The following is a 22,724-nucleotide window of genomic DNA, read 5'->3' as shown; positions in this document are numbered from 1 at the left end:
CAATTAGCTTCTGATATTAAATACATCACATTCATCTTTACGTTTGATTTAAATCGTCAAAGGCAAGAAATTGTGCTGCCAGCAGTGGCTGGTTAGTGTGCTCATTAGTCAAGGTGTAAAGACAAGCAGTTTGACATCCAGTCATGCCAGCATTCACACTTAAATGAGAGCTTAGAAGACAGTCACCTCCTCTTCCTGCTCCGCTCTCTCGTCTCTCTCTGGGCCAATCAGAAACTCATTCTGCTGGAGGACTGAGAAAGCATGAAGATGGTGGACGGCTCCACAGTAAGGCACGGGCGGGTAGACTGTGGTTACCACGAAAGGGCGGGAGAGCACAGCGTGTCACAACCGCACAGAGAAGAGAGGGGAAAAAAGGAGGATGATTTGGAAAGGTGAGAAGAGAAGAAAGCAGTAGATAAAAAGGCAGGATGGGGTGAAGGACGATTGAAAGGAGCAACAGGGAATGTGTCAATATGGATGAAGGGGATCCATAAAGTGAAGTGAGAAATGTAGAGAGGGGGGAGATGGAGAGAAAAGAGCACAGCAGGAAGAAATCAGTCAGACCTCTCACTGGATTTTTTAATTCCTTTCCTTTCATGGTAAAGCTTGCTTCAAAGGAGGGTAAAGCTAAGCTACTGGGAAGAGTAAGACAGAGTAAATCCAGCTGGTGCTTAAAGCTATTAAACACATTGCCCGTCTTCCTGGATGATTAATAAGGAGGGGGAGATGATGATTTCTACTTAGTTTGTCAAAGGAAGTAAACTTTCAATTCCATTAGAAACTAAAAGCTTAATTAGTCATGTGTTAATAGCTTTAGTAATGAATCATATTTACACTATAAAACTCAAATAGAATAACATTTTGGATTCAGTTAAAGGTAAAAGAATAAATATTTCTTTATAGGGGTCCTACCTGTGCACGCTCAGTAGCTGTTGGGCAAATGGCCCTGCAGAGGACCTTCTTGATGACATCTGGCAGCAGGCTGACAGTAATAAGAAGGATGATGCTGAGCCATGCTGGACCACTGGACAACATCTGCATAAACACGTAGTACATCCTCTGGTAGTTCAGGAAGGGCCTGAGTAGCATGAGAAATACAAAAACAATTATCCCTAAACAGAGTCTGTCTGCAAGGACAACACTGAATGAGGTCGAGTGACGGCCTTACCAAATGATGCCGCCCCAGAGAAGAGAAAAAATGACGTAGAAAAGCAGGGAGCCCCAGATGACAAAGTGGTTGATCCAAGTCCAGTGACGTGTGTCCAGGGCAAGCTGGACCACAGAGAACAGAAGCATTGAAAGTTAAGTAAATGCTATCAGGAAAACCTGTTTAAATAGGTTGTTTCTAATCTTTTAAAGTGCTCTTGTTAGCACCGGATTATATTTGAGCAGAATCTGAATCTTACAGGAGCATAAAAATGGAGGTGCCTCTGTGATAGGCTGCTTTTATCAGAGGCTTCAGTTGTTATTGGTTACCGGCTAAGCTGTCTGTAGATAAACTGGTTCACTACCTACATTAGGAAGCTTCTTTTTACATCTGAGTGTTTCTAACAAAAAAAAAAAAAACTATTGTTCCTCTAATTGTGTTACGGTACCAAGCTAAATAATGAAGGAAAAAACATAGCTAAAATCAATATGAGGCATAAATAAACATTTAGTAATCCTTTAGCAATACTGATCATGATTTCATTTAAAGATTACAAAAAGGTTTATTGTTATACAAAGAAGATATTCAGCTGACTTAAGTATTTTGCAGAGGAGTCAGCATCAACTGCTATTAACCCTTGAGCCCAACAGGCCCGGTATTGGGCCCATCTGACATGTGCACATGTTGATCTATTTACAGAAATAGCCAAAACACTGTCATGTGGCGTTTCATCCACATGCCTTTCAAAATGGGGCTCTAAAATTTCTAAAACATGTTTAAAAATTATTTTTTCCAACAATAATTTTTGTTTTATAGCTGTGTACAAAAATAAAATGAGATTTAAAATTCCACCTGACATGTCTGACTCTGCCGGTGTAATGCAACATCAGGTATTCATTTTTGGCCACGACCCCTAATGGGTGGCATAATATGTGTGCTTCATTGTTTCGCTCTTTTGTCTGTCTGAATCCCTTACCATCGCAGCGCCATGTTTTTTAAATGTAAACAGTTGTTTCAGCTTGTTAGATCAAAAGCGACTGGTGTTGTGTGTTGATGTCCGCAAATAGCATTCAATGTTATCACTTAATTTAGCAGGGCAACCCGGCTCTGGTGTTCCCACTGCATGCCAGGTTCAAACAGGTTTTTCACCAGTGGGAAAGAGGCCTAAGTAACATTTGGCAACTGAACCTCTGGTCATCACTGTATCTGAAAACAAAGGCAAATATAAGCATCCCCACCCTGTAGCCCTCCACCCTTCCTACATAAAACATCTCTATGTTGGACCTCAGGCTGACATGTCTTCTCATATCTTCTCTATTATGCTATAACCTAACTCTCCTTATCACAGCCTGTTCTGCTCTAGTCACTTCTAAGCTTTTGATGATAACAGTTCTGTCGCACTACTTCCCCTAAATATACTTATCAGAGATTTTGCTGCACCTGCTTCCTTCCCTCCGTAATAATTTTGATAGAAGACATGATGTGACTCGGAGTCCTGTCACATCAAAGTTTGATAACATGAAAATTTTATAACTTTTTTAAATAGTAAAGGGAGGGGCAGAGACTGAGGCCTGAGCTGAGGAGGACAGAGAGAGTTTTGAAAAAGAAAAAAAAACAAAAAACAGGCTGTGTTTAGGGTCTCATATAGCCAACTATTAAGATACATAATTTTATCTGCACAGGGATTTTATGAGTTAAAACTGGCTGGCAATCCTATCTGTTTGTATGTATATAAGAAAAATACAACAAAGTTGGATGGTGGCCTGATGGTTAGAGCATTGCACATGGGTTACGGAGGTTCTGAGTTTAAGTCCAGATTGCTCCCCAGGTGCCGCACAATGGCAGCCCACTGCTCCCCAAGAGGATGGGTTCAATGCAGAGAATGAATTTCCACATTGTGGGACAATAAAGGGATTTACATTTACATTTTAACCGCGTCCATTTTTTTTAACACGTTAAAATGCTTCTAATTACTTTATCCAAATTAACGTTTTTAAGTCTCAGCCCTAGTTTATACTAAATTATTTTCTGCACTGGATTTTCTTCATTTTTTATTTGCACACCAGTTACTCAATCGCTCACACCAACCTTGAGTGTTACGGTAAAAACCAGAACAGTAAAGATGAGAGTCCCAAACGTCCAGTTTCCAAACATCTGAAGGAAAAAAAAAAAAAGAGGATGGTTAGTGGCCAAACAAAAAAAAAGTTAATCCTCTGTCTTTAGTTGCACAGATATAGGTATAGAACTCATTTATGTATTTTTCTACAGTTGGATGGACTGTTTATTAAAGAAAAAAAATCTATATTAAAATACAATTTTAGAGCACTGACATATTGCTACTGCTAAAATCCTAGAAAGGTTTAGGCAGACATCAGGAGTTAACATATGGGATGGGGGAATGAGAGAGGGGAGGAGGGTGGGAAAACAAGGCAAAGACGAAGATTTATATAACAGCTGACACCAAAAAAAAAAAAACAACTAGAATTCCTGCATCCATCCATTGCTATAACCTATTCTAAATAGTGAAATATTAATAAAAAAGACAGAAACAAACAAGTAAGCACAAAAACAAAGACAGTAGACAGAAAAAAAAAACACAAGACAAATGTTGGATCTAAATAGGAGCACATATTAAATTCTCTAAAGACGGGGAAAATGTTGAGGAGCTTCTAAGATTTCTACCATGTCAGCAGAAGGGGCTAAGATCAGCTACGGTGCAGGATTCAGAGCGGGAATGTAAGCACTAGGAATCTACACATCCAAATGGGAGTGCATGGATTTACATGGAGTGAGGATGAACTGAAAGAATAAACGATACGACAGGAACTGAAAAAAGAAGACAGAGAGAGCTGACAGGGGAGGGAGACAGGCTTACCATCTGTGTGTTGGTGGTCATAAGCTGAAGAAGAAGAATAAGAGGGGGAGGAGGAGGAGCAAAATAAAGAGCGAGGAAGCAGAGAAAAAGAGGGGAGGAAGAAAAGAGAAAAGAATCAGGACAAAGGGTAAAATGAATTTCAGGATGTTCAAACTTAAAAACAAAGAAAAACAAAAACAAAAAAAAAAAACAGGACCAAAGGCAATCAAAAACAGTTGACATGATCCAAAATAACGGTACAGAGAAAGATGCTATTGTGTTGTCGATATGAATGGAGCTCCAATGTTCTGGGATATATAAACTTTCCTGGTACAGAACCAGACAAAACACCACCACAATGTCAAGTCGCTGCACCTAAAAAAAACACAAAAAAAAAACGCCACGGAAGAGCATTCGGTGAAGATGAGTGAGGGTTCATGGTGACTTCGTAAAACATCCTCCAACTGATGCCTTAGACGCCAAACCGAATGTTATCCTATTGTTCTGTCTTTTTTTATTTTTTATTAAGCAGATATAGAAGCTCACCTGGCCATTGCTGGTGAAGGTGGTGTTGTCGAACAGGAAGTAGGCGCCAAAGAAGAAGATGACTGCGTCGAACACGCCCAGGCAAGTCCAGTACAGGAAAACCGGCCAGCGGAGGAGAGAGTTCTTCGCAATATCCCTGAAACAAACAGAGAGGCTTCCTTAGAGCGGCAGTAAAAAGATTAAAAGGACACAACTTAGGACATCAAACTAATCAAAGACAGACACCTGTACAGAGAGGGGTCCCTCTTCAGAGCATCGATGGTCACATGTTGCTCAACCAGGCTGTACAAGAGGATGGGGAGGGAGGTAAAGCTGATGTTGTACAGCGTCAAATACGCCGTATCGTAAAGAGGCTGCAAAGGGAAGAAGAGTTTGTTTCCATTTAAAACAGGAACTGATTTTTGTACCTTAACAGCCTTAAAATGAAACAAGCATAAAGTAATCATACAGAATGTGGGTTTTATTAGTGAGATAAGTCAGCTTTCTTTACATAAACACGATAAATGACGTAGACACAGCTCAGAGGTTGACTCTTTAGGTACAAGAAGCAATCAGATTTTTTCTTTAAAGAGTGGAAATGGGACAAACCGTAGAGACAAGTATGTAAAAATGTTTGCAAACACTTTGGTCCCAAAAACCGTCTGAGTTGCATTAAGGCAAAGAACACTTAGACTAGTGGGATAACAAGGGTAAACACCCAGGACTTCAATCACTCTATATATTTATTTTACATGATTTTTTGATTTTCTTGTCAATTATGCTTATTTTGTTAAGTGATGCGACTTCTGCTTAAGAAAGGGTCATGTGACTAACCCTTTTTTGATAAAAGAGGCATGTAAAAATGAACATAATCAGATACTTAAAGGCCTCGCTCACCTTGACCAAAAGGCATCTTGATGAAAATGATATGTGTACTGATGAGACACAAAGTGGATCTTTTTGGAAAATGTCTTCCTGTCACATCCAATTTGAAGCTAACCCAGTATTTTAGAAAAAATAAAAAATCAAACCATGCTGACAGTCAGATAAAGGTGGTAGTGTGATGATCTGCGCCTGCTTTGCTACTTCAGCACATGGAAAACTTCCCATCAATTGTTCTCCACCACAAGATCTAAAAGGAGAATTCCAAGCAAGTATTTCTCTTTGGGCTCAAGTGGTAAAATAAGCTAAAGCACAGCAACAAGTCCACCTCTGACCGCGGGGAAAGAAACAACACCTAACTGAAGATTTTTTAAACTCAAAATCCATCCCTGAGGTTAAATCCAACTTTAATGCTGTTGCATGCCCTCAAACAACTAGCTCATACCCAAAATCCCTAAAATTTGGCTGAACTAAAGCAATCCTGCAAAGAAGATATGAGACTTAATAACAGTTGCTGCCACAAGGTGGCACAACTAATTATTAGGTGTGGCTTTTAATTACTGTTTGATGTTATACCAGGTTGGTTTGGACAGATCCTATTATTTGAAAAATGTTTTTTTTTTTTTTATTTTGTTTATTTTTGTCAGATATTAAAATTAACTTGATAATCTGAAAGATTTTAGTTTGAGAAAATAAGCATGAAGGGTGGGAATCTTTAGCAGGACGAACACTTTTTACAAGTCAGCATATAATAAATACATCCTCAGGTTCTCCATTTCATCAACAATTAGGAACTACATTTACTGATTCTAACAAATAATTTATAAGCTCTTAAAGTGCATAACAATATAAAGGACTTTTTTAGTCCTTTATATTGTTATGTTGGATGAAAATGGTTACAGAAGTCAATTTGAACCACAGTTTTCTAAGCGCAAAATTGCAGCTGGTGAGAAGTTTTATGATTATGTGCAGACTGTGTTATCTGATTTAGTGAAGCTTTTTGTTGAAAACTCAGCTTGATGGTCCAGAAACGGCAGAATAATGAGGCAAATGCGGAAAAATCAAGAAAAGGAGACATTTTTTTTTTTGCATCTTCTGTATAGGACACATTTTAAACAAAATAGGATTCAATCTTTGGAAATACATTTTTTTTTATCCAACAAAGTATAAAGTACCTACCTGCTGGGAAAACCCACAGAAGAACTGATAGAGGAACTGAGGGAAGATGAAGCATACATTCTGCAATGATTTAAGAGGAGAAGGGAAGAAAAAAAAAATGTGAAAAACCACTGACAAATGAAACAAACCAAAAGTCTAAAAATGCAACTAGCTACACATTTCTGTTTATGTAGAGACTGCACCCTATGTGCTCACTGAGTGGGCTGCAAAGAGGTAAGGATGCCAAACGGGAAAAAAAAGCAACAAAAAACTGAGTCAGTTGGTAGGACAATGGATGCTGTGCAAGCCACCCACACTCCTCATTGTTCCCGTGAATTCAGCAGACTGTTGCACATTACAAAAATCCACTAATCTGTGCTTTATATAGCTTTTCTATTGAAACAACAATAGAATGATCAATATTCACGGGCCTCTGGTGAACACAAAACATTCCTTACCTTGTAGAAGAAGTACTGAACAAGCTCGGCGATTCGGATGTAGTAGTAGTGGCCGTGGACCAGCAGCATCTTCTTTAGGTGTTTAAATTTGGGGATGGCATAGTCACTGTTTCTAGCTGCCTGTCGGCCTTCTTTCCCCATGATGCCTGGGGGGAAAAAAAAAAACAGTTTAGCAGCATCTCCAATGCTATCTCAGGAAACTGAGGGATAATAGTGCTTTGGTAATGGTTATTATCAAAATAATCACATTTGGGTTAAATACACATTTTCCTCCCTCATCTGTTTCTCATCATTTTAATACTTCCAACTTCCTTTCTCTGGCAAGAATCTACTATTGAAAAATGGGTACCTGATACAGTTATTGCATCGAAACGGCAGGAAAAACTGCTGACATGTCATTGGGAGTTTCTGACATCATGAAGTTAATTTGCCCTTAATTAAGTAAACAAGATGATCTACCAATGGAATTAGTTTTTACAACCTTGAACTAAGATAAGATATTATGCACTTGGAGATAATGGATTTTTTTTTTTGTTATATTAAACATAAATTGGTCTTATTCCATTGGCAAATTGTCTAATTTACGGTACCTGGAAAAACAAGGGGAAATACAGCATTTTTTTTAAATCAAGAAAAACTGGCTTACTTATGCAGTTTCTAACAGCCAAAGATTAGATCATTCCAAAAAATCTGTTATAATAGTAATAATCTGCAGTGCGAGCACACATTGGGTATAAACGTACAGCTATATCAAGCCAAATTTTCTTTTGTTAGATATCTATATTTTCTTAAAGCTTCGTAAGTCACTGCAAATGGTCATGATTTAAATGTTCAACCTTTAGATACCAGAAACTACACTCCAAAAAAGGGCTCTTTTTTATATTGGTAAGAATTTGCACTGTAAGAAAGCTATAAGGATGGATGGCCAAACAGATTTAGGATGGAAGGAGAAACAGATGAATAGATGGACAGATTGACAGACAGGAGGATGTATAGGCAAAAAGATGAAAGAATGAACAGAAACCTATAATTGGAGGGAAGTATGGAAAGCAAATATTGTTTCATGTTGCACACATGATTGAGAACATTGTGATTGAAGGAAGCAGCTGAACTAACCGATGCCAACATGTGCTTCTAAGATCATGCTGACGTCGTTGGCTCCATCGCCAATAGCCAGGGTGATGGGATGTTCCTTAGAAGATTTTATTAGCTTCACAATCTGACAAGAAAAAAACATTTTATGCCAAATGAAAGAGTTTTTTAGCTAGAATCTAATGAGCAGGTGAGAAAAGAAATAAGGAGGTAAGGAAAGCTTACCTGAGCTTTCTGCAGCGGCGCCATACGACAGCAGAGAACAGCACTACAGTTGCGACATATTTCGAGAAAGATCTCTCTGTAGTTCCCATGGCCGGAAACCTCTTGGCTGGGTTTTAATACCGCAGAGAGAGTTGCCCCGTCGATAATCAGGCCGAAGTCGAGGCAGTCTACAGACAATCTGGAAAAAGACACAAGACAAAAAGCTTTCAGAGATCCATCTACATAAGAAGCCAACCAGTTGCCTAGAGCGCAATCTCCCTTAGAAAGGTCCCTACCCAGACATGGAGCGCTGCCTAATAACGGTCCTGTTCAGCTCAAACAGAACGTCATGCAGGCTCTGCTCTTTGGTGCGTTTCTTGGTCAGCTCCAGAATCTGAGTGCTGCGACGGAAAAGCTTGCTGGCGTAGCACGTGGCGGCGGCTGTCTCCATCTTGTCTCCCGTTAGGACCCAGACTTTGATGCCGGCCTTGTGCAGCGACTCGATGGTGTCCGCAGCTTTCTCCTGCAGCCTGTTCATCAATAAGTTGACAGGTGTTTTTAGGGGTCTACTGGGCTGGAGAGAGCTATCAGTCAAAGCTTTAGTTCATCCATTGCCAACGGGTGATAAGTTTTCAAACACAGATTATCCGTTAGGAAATTAAACTGTCAGTCATTTGATCAATCAAACGGGGTAAGGCTGAGCTCTATTGGTGCAAAAAATAGCTATTAATTTCATAATCCTGAGAAAATTAAATCAATTCTGGCTCTACTGAGACGTCACAATGAACATTTTATTGCTGCCTTGATTCAAAACAATGGTCTAAATTTGGTGTTAAGCTTTAGAAATCCTCTCTTTTGTCTCCTTGCTGCACCACTTCTAAAGCGTTCCCTTCCTCTCCTCCTGCATTGACCAACCTGTCCTCCACCGCTGTAGCACCCAGGAGGACTAAATCCCTCTCGATGACGTCATAGGCCTGGGCCAGCCTATGCTCCCTGTCCTGCAGGGCCAGCTTGGCTTCGGTCAGGTAATGACACGCCTCCAGGTACTCAGACTCTGACAGCCTCCGGTAGGCGACGCAGAGAGTCCGCAGTCCCTCCTGTTTTCACAGCGGTGAGAGATTGGCGGAGAGGAATGAATAGATTATTGATATTATGCAAAGTGAAGTTTAAAGCACATCCATTCTTGCTTTAAAGATCAGACCAAACAAAGGAGCTCTAGTTGCGCCTTTCCTGGGGTCTTTGTTCCTTTTAGTCCTCTGCCATTTATGGAGAAAACATAATTACTGCATTTTCTGTCCATCCTCACTCAATGATAAAAAGCTTTCTCTCTCTCTCTCCTTTACTGCAGGTCGATCTTAAAAATTGGCACATGTTTCAAGATGCTCTGCAGACTCTGATTTCTGGGTCATAGACAAGTGGAGGGAAGCAGAATGTTAAAGAGGCCTGCTTGTACATATGGACCGATATAGTAGGTCTCTATTCACATATCTTCTTCCCAAAATACACCCTGGTCAATCAGATAGGATAACGATTAACTGTAGGAACCAGTTCTCAATCGGAATTAGGTCTGACCTTTAACTTAAAACACATAAAAAACACTTTGATTCAAATCATCCCATCATAGCTCTGACTGGGCATTCAGGGAAAATCTCCTGCTTCCTTCAGGTTTACGGATTAAATGTGTAAATTTGCTATTTTGATTTAGTGCCCTTCTGATAATAAAGGTGAGACTATGTGTGTAAAGGAGTGCATGCATCTAATGTTCACTCACAACAGCGTTCTGCTCCACGTGGGCTTTAACTTGCTCCACCTTTCCGGATACTACTCGAGGGAAAATAGATGAGTCTGCACCTTTACAGAACAGCAGGTATTCTCCTGAGAACACACACAGGGAACAGAGAGCCAAACACACTGTTAGCACACTGCAGCCGCCGTCTATTATCCAATTTATTAAAGATATAAATGAAGCCTGTGTGGTTTGTGTTTGTGTGTATGGTCAGCTCACCTGAAATAGACTTTACTATGACGCTCATTCTCCTCCTGACGGAGTCGAAGTTCAGCACATGGAGCAGCTCAAACCTGAAGAACGGACAGTTCAATGTTTTTTATTCGATGATAGAAGACAAACTTTCTCCTTCCACGCTGTCCCTTTTTAGACTGCACCCTGGCTATTTTTGCAACATATTCACCTCTGGGTACACACTGTACTTCTATTTCTGACAGTTTGCTCTGCTGTTTTCCACTGCAAAAGCATATCAGTAAAACCACAATAGTTATTTCAGAGGTGGGCTTTGTTTTAACAATGACTTCACACGACTTTTGTTTTCTCATTTAAAGCAGAAAATGGACTTCACATGTTCCTTTAGAAAACACGTGAAATCCCAAAACTTCTTAATGCAGTCAAGCAAACCAGATATGTTGAACCTTTATAAAAACATGTTGCATTTTAATGAGGCTCCACTGAGGGGTAAACACAGTAAATCAATGAGGTCTGAATCTGAATGCCTTCTTTCTCCAGCTTCCTTAAAAATAGCTCAGTATATCGACAGGCCCCCGCTGACAGTGATGTACAGCCAGGCTGCTCACACACACCCAATGGATCAAATCTCAGAATATCCATAAAACCTCTCTGGAACTGAACCCTGCTTCCATTCATTAACAGTTTTGATCAAATTGAGCAGGCTTTCCAAGGTCCCAAACCTTTTTTTTTTTTTGGTAACACAAGCTGAGAGCTAATTCCCTTCAGTCAGATAATGTATGAACACATCTCCATCAGCTGGATTAATCCTGTTTTATCGCTGGCGGTGTACAGTAACACCTATTAAACCGACCTTTCGATCTCGTCGTCTTTGTTGAGGATCTCCATGTAGTTGTCCTTCAGTCTCAGGTAGGTGTACCCCAGCCTGGCAGTGACAGCAGAGGGGGAATGATTAATTAGGAGCAGGAGAGAAAGCGGTCGCAAACAAGTACCAGGTGCCTTTTAGAGGCGGTGAGACTGAAGATACCGTAAAGCATGTTATGAAGTCTGGTTACTCTTTAGTTACTTTGCCTTTGCACCATTTGGGAAAGCCATTTACTATTCCGCTTAAGAAAACAGATCAATCAGTTGATTTCTTTGTTTGACATCATTAAAAATACCCACAATAAACCAGGAAACATATCAGAAAGACGTCTGGTTTATCCTTGACTTCAACTTTTAGACGCCTGGAGGTGCCACATTTATCTTTCTTAAGACTTTTCAAGACCTCAAAGATGCAGGAACATTATTCCCAGCCTCCCTAGTGGGGACTTAAAATAGATGGCAACATTGGGAAGGAAAGTTATCTGAAAATATTACAGCTACATCTGAAGTTTGAGTGTACATGGGTTTAAAAAATGGTTATAGTGGGAATTATATCAAGGTGGCAAACGACAGGAAAGGTTTAACCTGATGAAATGCCAAACAGCTATAGACATAGAATTAAAAAAAGGTAAATCGTTTAATAGTGTTTGTGTTTACAGCTCTGGTTTAAACTTTAGCTGCTCCTTTTTAAAAGATGCAAACCTTTGTGACGTTTGTTAAAGATTTAATAAAGTTTGTGATAGACGGGCACTTCTAAAAGGTGAAAAGGATCAGATGTACAATCCTCTCTTTGAAAGGACAAATCCATATCAGGTTTGTACAATACAGTAATGACTTTCCTGCCTATTCTTCAGCAAAACTGATCCTCATAATCCATTCCTATAAATGAAAATGGCAACTTTGCAATACAGTGTTTTTAAAATTTTACATGCAATACATTTTCCATAACAAATAAAGAATAGTCCATTAAAAAAATGACTCCAATAACTTTGATTTAAGTTTGCTAAAATTGCCCTCGTATTACCTTTTCATTCCTTCCACCAGAGCCACTTCATCTGGGGACGAGGAAATGTAGAAGGAAGTAGGCTTTCCCTGATGAATGCCCCTTTTGATGCCATCCACCGTCTCCTCCTCCTTCACCTGCACCGTGTGACACAGACACAGTGCCCGGAAAAATAGATCCTCGTACTCCTGCAGACACGCAGGTAAGAAAATAAATGAAAAAAGTCTCTACTTATAACACACAAGATCCATTCAGCACTCTGGTAACATATTTCTTATTTCACTGGGATACTTTTTAGTTTTGTGACAATTTCTGCAGATTCTTCTGGAAACTTGGTTCTAAAGAACTACACACGCTTTTATTTGATCAAATATATATTATATTTTCACACTGATGGACATCATTTCTTAATTAAAACTTTCATACCATTTGAACTCTATCACACTGCAACCCTAAATTTCAATGTATTTTATTTTATATTGTTTGAGAGTCCGATATAAAAAAAAGTGCGCTATTGTAAAAGAAAATAGTATAAATGTATTTTTTCTTTTAATATTCTTTCTTTTTTGCTCAATAAGGCCATTCCTATTGACTTCCCTGTTTTTTCAAGAAGGTGATCTGTGAAACAGTGATCACGTTTTTCTTTTTACCAACATGCAAAGTGTTTTGTTTGGTCAAAGGCTGGTCAAGACCACTGCACAGCACCTTGAACATCCTGTCAATACAGAAATGCATGGTGACAGCACTGTCATGATGTGAGTGCTTTTTCTCAGCAGGGATAGGAAAACTAAAAGGAGCTAAGGAGATGATGGATCAAATTAAAGGGGAATACTGAAGGAAAACTAATAGTAGCTGCAAAAGATTTCAAACTGATGTAGAGGTTCACCATCCAGAAAGACGACAACCTTTAAATGCAGCCAGTTTATATATATCCTTATTCATATGCTTTAATGGTGCCGTTAAAGTCCTGTTCATGTTGAGATCACGAACACCAAATCCAATCTGACTAAGGCTGAACTAATTTACAAAGAAGTGGAAAATATTTCAGTCTACAGATGCGCAAAGCTACTGAACATATACCTGAAAATACTGGAACAGCATTAAAAGACTGTTCTACAAAATAAATGACTCATGGGCACGTATATCCACTACAGGGGATACTCTTTTTAGATTGTATTTATTAAGAAAATCAGAGAAACCGTGCATCCTCCCAACTGTTTTAATTCTGTCACATAAAATTGTATTTTCTTTTAAGCATATGAACAAACTTACTCTCCTGTATCCTCCAGGCGAGGAGTCGATCATGTCGATGCTAGAGGCAGCACTGAGGATTTGGCCATTACAGATCGCATGTGGGATGTAGACATTGCCATCCACGCAGCATTCAATAAACTCCATGTTGTTCTCAGTCAGGGTGCCAGTCTTATCGGTAAACACATACTCCACCTTGAAGACAGTCAAAGGAGCAGCACGTTTACAGAAAGATTATCTATGCAAATGCATTTGCTTGTGTGTGTCCAGAGACGTGCCTGTCCCAGCTCTTCGTTCAGGTCCGAGGTGTTCACCTGGGCTCCCTGGCCCAGCTCTTCATCAAACATCTCCTCATCCCAGGTGATGAAATATGAGCCAAGAAACTTCTGCATCTCCACAGTGACATACATGGACACAGGGATGATGTAATTGAACAAGACCATGAAAGCCAGGAAGTCTGTAAAGGCTCGGATCACCTGGGAAATGAAAGACAGGAATAACAAACATGTGGCTTTAGATGAGTTATATCAGCTAGCTGCTGAAGTGTGGGGAGTTTGGGACAGACCACGTGGCGCTGGCGCTCATTCTCAGTCCTGTGGTTGTACCAGGGTTCATCCCGGTCAGGCAACCACTGCCAGGCATACTTCAGGACAGTGTTGATCAAAGCTTTACTGATCAAGATGCACAAGTACACAATCAGGAAGGCGTTCATCGACCTGCAGAGTGATGGAGTGAAGAGGGGTCAGTGACGTGGGGCTGGGAACTAAACCACTCCCCAAAGACACAATCTAAATCAAGGCCTCCATCGTTAATCTTACTTCTCAACAGCAGAGCGCTTCTGAGATTTAGACTGGTAATTAAGAGCCATCTTGGTCTCCATGCCAGTGTACACTGCAACAGCTAAAGAGTAGAAAACAGGATTTAAAGAAACAGATGTTTGCTACAAATTATACATTAGATGCCTAAATGTTATTATATTACCATAAATATGTTTTGTGTTCTTCAATGTGGCCCCTCTAAGTAGTAAATTCTCAGCTCCCAGTGTTCTACAAGAGATATACATGATTTAGAAAAAATAAAAACACAACAAAAGGGCTTCAATTTTAAACAGTAGCCATTCGTACGACAGTTTGTAATCTCCTGGAGCTTAGAGATAACTGCACATTAACCAAATTTCCAGAACCTTCTCAGAACTTATCAAGTGTTATTTCAAGGTTTTCCAGGCTTCTGAAAACCTAGATGCCTCCCAGAACTTTCTTTTTCTTTCTACAGAAGTTACTGGAATTGACAGCTCAAAGGCTCGTCATAACACAGTGAGTATTCTTTAAATACCCGGATAGTTCCATGAAGGTAACCTAGAAAGGTACAGAAAAGTACTTGGGAATTTCCCAATGTGTTCTGGAAGCTACTTGGTAAGTTGAGCCACCCTAAAACTAACCAATATATTCCAAGAAAGGAATGAGAAACTTTGTAAAGTTTTAGGAAAGTAATATCAATGTCTCTGATAGTACTTTATAAGTTCTCTGAAGGTTCTTTTGAAGTGAGGGAAAACACATGGTGAACTCAAGGATGGTACCCTTGAAATGCCGAAAGGGAAGTCTCAAACTAATCAGTAAGCTACATACAATCGTCTTCTTATAGTATACATTAAACTTGAAGGTGCCTTGCAAGCTCCGCTTTCCAACTTTCATGGAGTACAATATTCTCAAACTAGATCAAATTGATTTCCCAAATAATGTCGATCCCAACAGAATACATTCAAAGTTACCACAGGGGTATACATTGTCCTTTTATAGAATAAACAAAATGAGCTTGTGTTATTTTCTGTCACACAAAGTCCCCCACCTAGACACAGGCTCCTCTTTGTCCTTGTAAATGTTTATGCGTCCCACAAATCTGGAAAAAAAGCGGGGAAAACCACATCAAATCAAGATGTCCAAGGCCATAAGGTTACATCTTTTTAAAAGGTCTGTGTAGGACGATCCATCTGCGAGGAAACACTCACTTGTATAGGTCAGGCTGTGGTTGTTCACATTCAATAGTGGCATGTAATGAATCCACCTCCTGCTCCGTTTTAAAGGCCATGGTATCTGGTACAGCGTAATAGGTCTGAGACAGAAAGGTGGCAAAAGGCAGGGGAGCAGAAAAAGAAGCAAGAGGAAAATGTCACAAGCACACCTACTATGACTAGATTTGTTTGGTGCCTTGGCAGACAGGTTCTCTATGTGACCTCACCATAATATGAAGGCTGCAAATGAGCTGTTACGAAACGCTTTCCTGGGTAAACAGAGTGACAATCAGCTAATGTGCTAAGGTCTTCAAGGTGTTCCTCTGAGGGCATCTATGGTTAAATAGGTGCTTTACTCTAACAGAGTGTATTGCTGCTGGCTTGGCATCACAATATGGATAATTTTTTTTACAATTTCACACACCGAAGACCATTGGTATGAAAGTGAGAGCATTTTCCTTGTCCTCACTTCCTGGGTTAAGGCATAGAAAGGTTTGAAAATGACTGAAATTCATGGAAGTCAATAGGAGTCAACACATGGTCAACTGTGCTTCCCATCCGCTACCAGCCTGATCAACAAGGCCAAGAGTCCCCAGTGACACCGACACTGCCTCTCTCCCTCCCCCGTTCAGGACCTAGAAGCAACGTAGCATCTCTAGACCTTCTGCATTACATTAACACACAGTCTACTGTGTATATAATATATGGCTATATACCATATATTGTATGTTCCATATTGTGTATAGCTATAGATTCTTTATTCTGTATACATATCGTTAGTGCAAACCTACTTGGCAATTTATCTGATTCTGATTGTTTTTCTGTACTTATAGCAAGACAAGAATGTGTGTGTGGTGGGAGGAGTGTTTGCACGCCTGTTAACACTTAGCATGGTGTGAGGTCTTAAAAGAATCAAGAACATCAAATTAAAAGTGAAAACAGGGTAATACAGGGGTCTGCAACCTTTAAAATCCAAAGAGCCATTTTCCCTGAGTCACACTAAGTTAAAGTAATTTAGAGCCGCAGATATTACATGAGATTTTCATAAAACACAACTTATTATTCTTTTTGAATATGTTTTTTTTATTATTATTTTGAGCTCTCCAAATAAGGAAAACATGAAAAGTTTCATAAAAATGAAGCAGGGATTTTCTTCTATAGGATATAATTTGATTAAAACAAAAACGCATAAATTCCAAAGTAACAACAAGAAAAATGTATCTAAAAAGGTATCTGGCTCTTTTGATTTCACCCTGTTATATAAAAAAAATCTATATCAAATAACTTAGTTGGTTTTAAATGTTGCTTTTATTTACTATTATTAGCCATTGTAGGGGGTCCAAATAACCAAATCCTGCTCTGGAGCCACAAGTTGCAGAGCTCTGAAATAAGAGATGAACCAATATGATGGCCAAGGATTTACTACCTAAAGCTACATTTTGATAGCCTGACGTAGTCCTACTCAATTCTAGTCAGAATATGAGTCTGATACTGCTCCATAGAGCTGTGATTATGGGGCGTGTTTTGAACGAACCAGGAAAAAAAATGCCTCTGCACTCAATTGGATAGACCTACAACCAATAAGAGCAACGGAGTGTGTGACGTATGTTAAGCGAGGCGTAGTTGTTGTGCACAAAAATCAAAGCGTGCAGTTTCACGCCTAGAATAAGAAGATGAGCCTTGATCGCGTTTCTCTGTTCCTCTTTTAAAATTAATTTGCTGTCGATATCTTCTAGAACAGACCTAATAGCAGAATCTACTCACCCAAACTCTCCAGCGGCAGCCATTATTGTTGTCACCCAAGCGCGCTTTGGTCACGTGGTTGATAACGTTACTCTTGATCATCTGTCCATCATCGTATAAAGCCCGCCCTGACAATTTGATTGGATCGCCTGACAGTGGGCTTTAATACTCGCGCTACTATGGAGCAGAGCCAGACCGAACTTCCCCGAACTCAAACCTTGTGGGCGGGACTAAGTTCGGACTGGCACCCAGGCTAACATTTTGATACAAATAAAAAAAATTACCTTTTATTACTAAAACTTGATTTTTGGGGGGGGGAATAACGCTGCTAATATCAAAGCTGTGTGCTTTGTTCAGATGAGATCAAAAATAACGTTTTGCCTACAAACCCTTCGACAGGCGGTTCTGATGCCGAACAAAAGAGTTAAAAAGCACAAGTTGACTGTTAAGATGCGGAGGATCCGCCTCTCTTCAAAAGCTCTGGGAAACCTTATTATAGTAAATGGCATCTTGGATACAATGAAGTACCAGGACATTAGAAATAATGCCAGAAAAAAAGACTCTTAGGGGGTCCTTCAAAAACATGATGAACCAAAACATACGGCCAGATCAAAACATTAACACCACTGTGGCAGAGGCTTGGCTTTGCATTTGGTTATGTAAGGCTTGGATATGGCTGCATGAAGCTCTCCATGGTCACCTCGAGTTCATCTAAAAGAGACATGAAGTTTGGAAGTCTAGACAGTTCAATTTTTAGAAAGGCCCACACTTTGCTTTTGCAGAGTCTATTATGACTGGCCTAAACACACAGATGGCATTCCATCATAATACCACAATAGCATTGCTTGTCACAGCAACTGATTTCTTTCTCTCAAATGTCTGTACAAGCTGTCTGGGTTTTATAGTCCTGTAACCATAGAAGGGATTGAAAAGCTTCAGACAGCAGACTTTAGTCAATTATAAGTGTCAGGTTTAAATCAGAACAATCTCTTAACAGGTTACATTCAGCTGCTTCTCTTCAACTACCTTTTAAAAAGGTAATGGAAGGTAAGTTCACCTTCTTACACCTTAACTCAGCCATAAAGTAAACGAAATAAATATGAGATGGCATCATTGATCCATATATATGAGTCCAAACTAGGGAACCAGGGACAACCGTCCCCCTTCCTGTCAGTAACAATAAAATCCAATATGCTAGCTAAACTAGGTGATCTTCATACATGCTAAAAACCTGCAATGCAGCAACAGAGTCGATTCCTTCCTGCTATCATCTCAACCCCCATCACTATGCAGTGGACCAAACCTCTCGCCTGGTCAGCCAAGCCAGCAGTTCCCCCAAACAACTCCCTTTTCAAAGGCATAGGCCAGTATTGGGTACTGCAAGCCAACAAAGCCCTCAACAACTCCCCATTACTAAGGGGTTGACATGTTCTTTCAGATCAATTTGCATGTTCTCTAACACGTCTTTGTTGGGCTATGCTATAAAGCCTGGAGCTCAACACTAGTCCAGACAATTTGAATTGAAAAAGCTTCCTGAATGGGAAGTGAAACGTCTTCAAACTTGAAAAAGAAAACATTTTTGGAATGACTATGACCTGGATGACTGAGAATCTTAACCAGCACATGCCTACAAGGGCTGGGAAAATTTACTGCATCTGCAATATAATCGCAATTTAAGAAAACCCAATTTTCAAATTGCATGGGCACTCAGTTTTAGTCATGTTGCATTTAACAACAGTAAGAGACACATTGTTTCTCACTCCAGCCCTTAAGGTGGTAATAATACGTTTAAAGTGGGTTTGCTTCCACGAAAAAAGACATACATCCAGCTAGCATGCAAATCTATGCATGCAATTACAGCAGAAGTAAGCACTTTTCCAAACAAAGATTACAATAAAGTCCTGCAACAATCTAGTCAAGACAAGCCAGTTTTCAAGGTAATAAAAAAAAACTGACAACCTAGGGTGAAACATCTCCATGCCTGTAGTTAGTGTATAGGAAAAGTGAAATAAAAACAGCAATGCTAACCAAAAAAAAAAAAAACGTAGTACTTGTTTAAGCCGTGTATGTTTGGGTTAAATTACAAAAACACTGACAACAGCATAACAAAAACAACTTTAAAAAGAAAAAAGTTTTTTCAATAAATCCCGGAGCACCTTTTGAATCGGATTCAATAATTTTATATTTGCAGGTGCAGCATGCACCCCTCTAGCTTGTTTATAGCTGGAGAAAAATGGCATGTTGCAAACATATCCTGTTGAAACTGTCTTACTTTCCCCCAGAATAAGAACTGTAAAGAAAAAATGATTTTTTTTTTTTTATTGTTTGAAAGAATGGGTTTTAAAATATCTAAATAAAACAATGTTTACAATGATCTAAAAATGGGTCCATTTTACACATTTGCATGAAAAGGTGCAAACATGGCTGTTTAATGCATAACATTTTTTTTTTTTGCTAACCATATATCGCAGATGGGAGGATTTGATTTGCATAATGCACATGGTCTGTGATGTAACCTGCCTAAGAACCATTTTATTTGTTTTTGTTTTTCCAAGTGGCAGAAATAAATTTCCGGCATTGCATAACAGTTGTATTTCTGTGTAAGCAGGCATGCAGCGTTGGCTTAAATTGTTACTTTACACTTAGACCTTTATGTTAAAGATCCACATTAAACTACACATGGTTTAAGTTATTTTAGATCACAACTTAAATCGGAGCTAAAAACAGAACATAGAACATCTGTCGTCTCTAATGAGCACCTTATGACTCGACTCCCCGTCGAGGCTGGTGGTGGTGACGTAGCAGGTGCCATCGTCTCGGCTGGAGGAGAGGAAGATGAGGTCACAGGGAAAAGTCTCGTCCTCTCTCACCATGACGATGTCGCCAACCTGGAAATGAGAGGAACAGCAGCTCAAGTATAAATATTAAAATAGATGCATCATGATTAGAAGAAAAAAAATGTGTGAAAAGAGAGCAGAGGAGACCTGTGGGTAACCATCTGCCTGTCTTTTGTTATTCCTTTTCATTTTTCAAAGGACTGAGAAGTTGCATAACGGATTATGCGAAGCAGAGCAGCTTAAACTCTAATAAATCCTGTCTCCACGGTGACCGTACACATAACAAACGCACTCAAATTTTATATGATTAATGTATTCATCATTATTCCTTCTCCCAAGGCAGCCTCTAATCCTCCTTGTTTGATCTATGGAAGAGAACAGAAAATGCTGGAGGACAGACAGACAGTCAGAGAGACCTTACTTAGAGAAAGATGATAGCTCCAATGATTGATAATACTTTACTTTTTTTAATATTAAAAGCAGTTGCACCTAATGCACAGAAATCTTAAGATAAACTACCGTAATGACAGGAGCAACTACAGTGCTGTGCAGCCCTTCATTGCTTGGCAACCGTAGTGAGGCTGTAAATTTTGAGCTGACCCTCTACATCTAACCCAGTCTCTGCACACTCACAGCGAGGAGCAGAGGCAGCAGAAACCAGACGTAGCGGCGCTCATTACCTACGTGCTGACAAAACGGTGCTACAAGTCTGAAATACGGCGGACTGAATCGATAGATCCGAGCAGGAGGTGATGAGCTAGATCAGTCACATTACACAGTCTGACACTGTTTTCATTAGGTCCTTAGGATTAGGATCATTAGGATGTCTTTATTGATAACAAGCGACTACAGTGTGTTATTTTTTAATGGCTTAAAAAAAAAAAAGAAAATTGACAAATCAACTCTGTTTTTAACTCCGTTCGATGTGATTCTAATTTCCGTTCAAAGAATAAAAAAATATGTTTTTTAATGGTCATTACTTTTTGTATTTTTTCTTTTTCCATATTTTGTGGTTCCATCCAAGAATTATAATTTATCTGCTTCCTATGTTTTTAAATCAAAATGACACTATGGTTACATAAGGAAAACAAAGACTCTCATAAAGGGTGCAAGAGTAAAAATATTTTTTTTTAGCAGTTTTAAAAAACTACACTTTGGCATGGCAGGGAAATGACCATATTTTTAAGGTTTCTAATAATGTGTGAATGGGGAGATCATAGTTAAAAAGCTGTCATGTAGATATATTAACAGAAACAGGACAGTAAAACCTGTTTTTAAAGAATCGTTCTTATTTGTGTTAATGGGCATGACCATGAATTTTTACTACCATTTTTAGAAGCATACACCTGGTCTAGGAATGGCTTCAGTCCATAATTATGGTCAAGAAATGCAGATTTTTGTCTTCTAATAGTTTCCCAAAAGCAGCTGGAAAAAACAGGAATTCCATGCTTATTATTGTTGTTTAAAAAAAGCCTTTGCATGGTGGACTTTACACTTTTATGTATTTATTACTGTATGTTATTCATTCCCATGTGTTTTATTGTATTTATTTTGTGTACATCACTTTGTGAAACAGTGATAATGGTCATCTTGCAATAACGAATTTAAATGTCAAATGATATTTGCAAATCCTAAATACTAAAGAATAGCTGCTTTGTTTTTTTATTATTACCGGTATTATTTTTGATACTGTTACTTTCAGAGACCATTAATAAATGTCGTTAGTATTCAAGTAAAAAGCATGTTTTTTCCTTTACACCCATGTCATGTCTCATGTAATATCAATTAGCATTGGTGACTGCATGATGCTGAGGAAATGCTTGGGCTTAAAGGGAAGAAAGACCCAGACAGAGTGCAAAATAATTGGTTAGGGGAAAGCTACCTTAAACATACAGCAGATCTGCAGTGGGATGTTTCAGATGAAAGCATTTGATATGTCAGAATGGTGTTGACTAAATATTTGCAAATCATAGTAGCTACAACAGCAGAAATAGCTGATTCCATAAAGTTTTTATTTGTTCGGAGAGATAAACTATACTTGCCACTTTTTTTTCGGATTTTCGAAAGATTAAACATTTTGAAAACCACAGCTTATTTTTCTTGACCTTCACCGTTCTGCACTTCTTATTGCTGTCATGGCACAGAAAATCTCAACAAAACTTATTAAAGTTGTAGCTGGAATAAGATCTACAAGATCTAGAGGTGTGAACAAGGTACTGTCCAATGAGAAAAAAGACCACATCACTAATCTGATCTGCTTTTCATAAAATGACAAGAAAACATAAGCCAGCAATGACAAGAACAGTACCAATTATAATATGCGTCAATAATGTTCCTCCCTGAGAGAATAAGGGAACCGAGTGTAACAGTTTCCCAGTCAATAATTGATCAGTAAGAGCATGGGGACCGAGAAAGCTGCAGAGAGGACAGCAAAGTGGCGATGGGAGTGACGGTTTTAGAAAGAGTGAGCAATGCAGCATTGCAGCAGTGTTGCTTTGTGGCCTCAGGTGCAGCGCTTGCCTAATGAGGCCATGCTTACCCGTAGTTTGTGACTTTGCGTCCTCGCCACATTCCCCTGCTGCACCACATCCACCGGACACTCGTTTATAGAGCAGTCAGCTTTGTGTCTGAGCCAGTCTTCATAGCCCTGACAGGGTGGCAGTGAGAAAGAGACAGCAAACAAGTTTTTTAAGATATACATATAGTAAAAAAAAAAAAAA

The 22,724-nt window shown here is 39.2% G+C and overlaps 1 protein-coding gene across 4 annotated transcripts in view; it reads right to left on the bottom strand.

Moving 5' to 3' along the window:
• The window catches only part of LOC107090109 (probable phospholipid-transporting ATPase IH), a 52,101-nt gene that overhangs the window by 4,959 nt on the left and 24,418 nt on the right, over nucleotides 1-22,724 (bottom strand). The window contains exons 5-30 of one of the 4 annotated variants that reach the window (XM_015383300.1): nucleotides 22,544-22,651; nucleotides 19,927-20,055; nucleotides 15,422-15,525; nucleotides 15,262-15,312; nucleotides 14,398-14,462; nucleotides 14,235-14,316; nucleotides 13,982-14,132; nucleotides 13,695-13,892; nucleotides 13,438-13,611; nucleotides 12,187-12,353; nucleotides 11,152-11,223; nucleotides 10,326-10,399; nucleotides 10,092-10,195; nucleotides 9,236-9,417; nucleotides 8,617-8,850; nucleotides 8,342-8,519; nucleotides 8,141-8,243; nucleotides 7,025-7,170; nucleotides 6,588-6,647; nucleotides 4,773-4,900; nucleotides 4,548-4,683; nucleotides 4,023-4,046; nucleotides 3,236-3,301; nucleotides 1,169-1,272; nucleotides 913-1,078; nucleotides 187-305 (exon numbers count right to left, since the gene is read on the bottom strand). In XM_015383300.1, coding sequence (XP_015238786.1) covers nucleotides 228-305; nucleotides 913-1,078; nucleotides 1,169-1,272; nucleotides 3,236-3,301; nucleotides 4,023-4,046; nucleotides 4,548-4,683; nucleotides 4,773-4,900; nucleotides 6,588-6,647; nucleotides 7,025-7,170; nucleotides 8,141-8,243; nucleotides 8,342-8,519; nucleotides 8,617-8,850; nucleotides 9,236-9,417; nucleotides 10,092-10,195; nucleotides 10,326-10,399; nucleotides 11,152-11,223; nucleotides 12,187-12,353; nucleotides 13,438-13,611; nucleotides 13,695-13,892; nucleotides 13,982-14,132; nucleotides 14,235-14,316; nucleotides 14,398-14,462; nucleotides 15,262-15,312; nucleotides 15,422-15,525; nucleotides 19,927-20,055; nucleotides 22,544-22,651 — 3,084 coding nt within the window. In that variant the 3' untranslated portion in view covers nucleotides 187-227. The remainder of the gene's footprint in view (nucleotides 1-186; nucleotides 306-912; nucleotides 1,079-1,168; nucleotides 1,273-3,235; nucleotides 3,302-4,022; nucleotides 4,047-4,547; nucleotides 4,684-4,772; nucleotides 4,901-6,587; nucleotides 6,648-7,024; nucleotides 7,171-8,140; nucleotides 8,244-8,341; nucleotides 8,520-8,616; nucleotides 8,851-9,235; nucleotides 9,418-10,091; nucleotides 10,196-10,325; nucleotides 10,400-11,151; nucleotides 11,224-12,186; nucleotides 12,354-13,437; nucleotides 13,612-13,694; nucleotides 13,893-13,981; nucleotides 14,133-14,234; nucleotides 14,317-14,397; nucleotides 14,463-15,261; nucleotides 15,313-15,421; nucleotides 15,526-19,926; nucleotides 20,056-22,543; nucleotides 22,652-22,724) is intronic. The other 3 variants (XM_015383297.1, XM_015383301.1, XM_015383299.1) reach the window with 3 other exon arrangements.

The sequence above is a fragment of the Cyprinodon variegatus genome, unplaced genomic scaffold (genome assembly GCF_000732505.1).
Source record: "Cyprinodon variegatus isolate N-32 unplaced genomic scaffold, C_variegatus-1.0 Scaffold281, whole genome shotgun sequence".
Lineage (NCBI taxonomy): Eukaryota > Metazoa > Chordata > Actinopteri > Cyprinodontiformes > Cyprinodontidae > Cyprinodon > Cyprinodon variegatus.
Note: the sequence above shows the minus strand (reverse complement) of the source record. Positions and strands in the feature narration are given on the sequence as shown.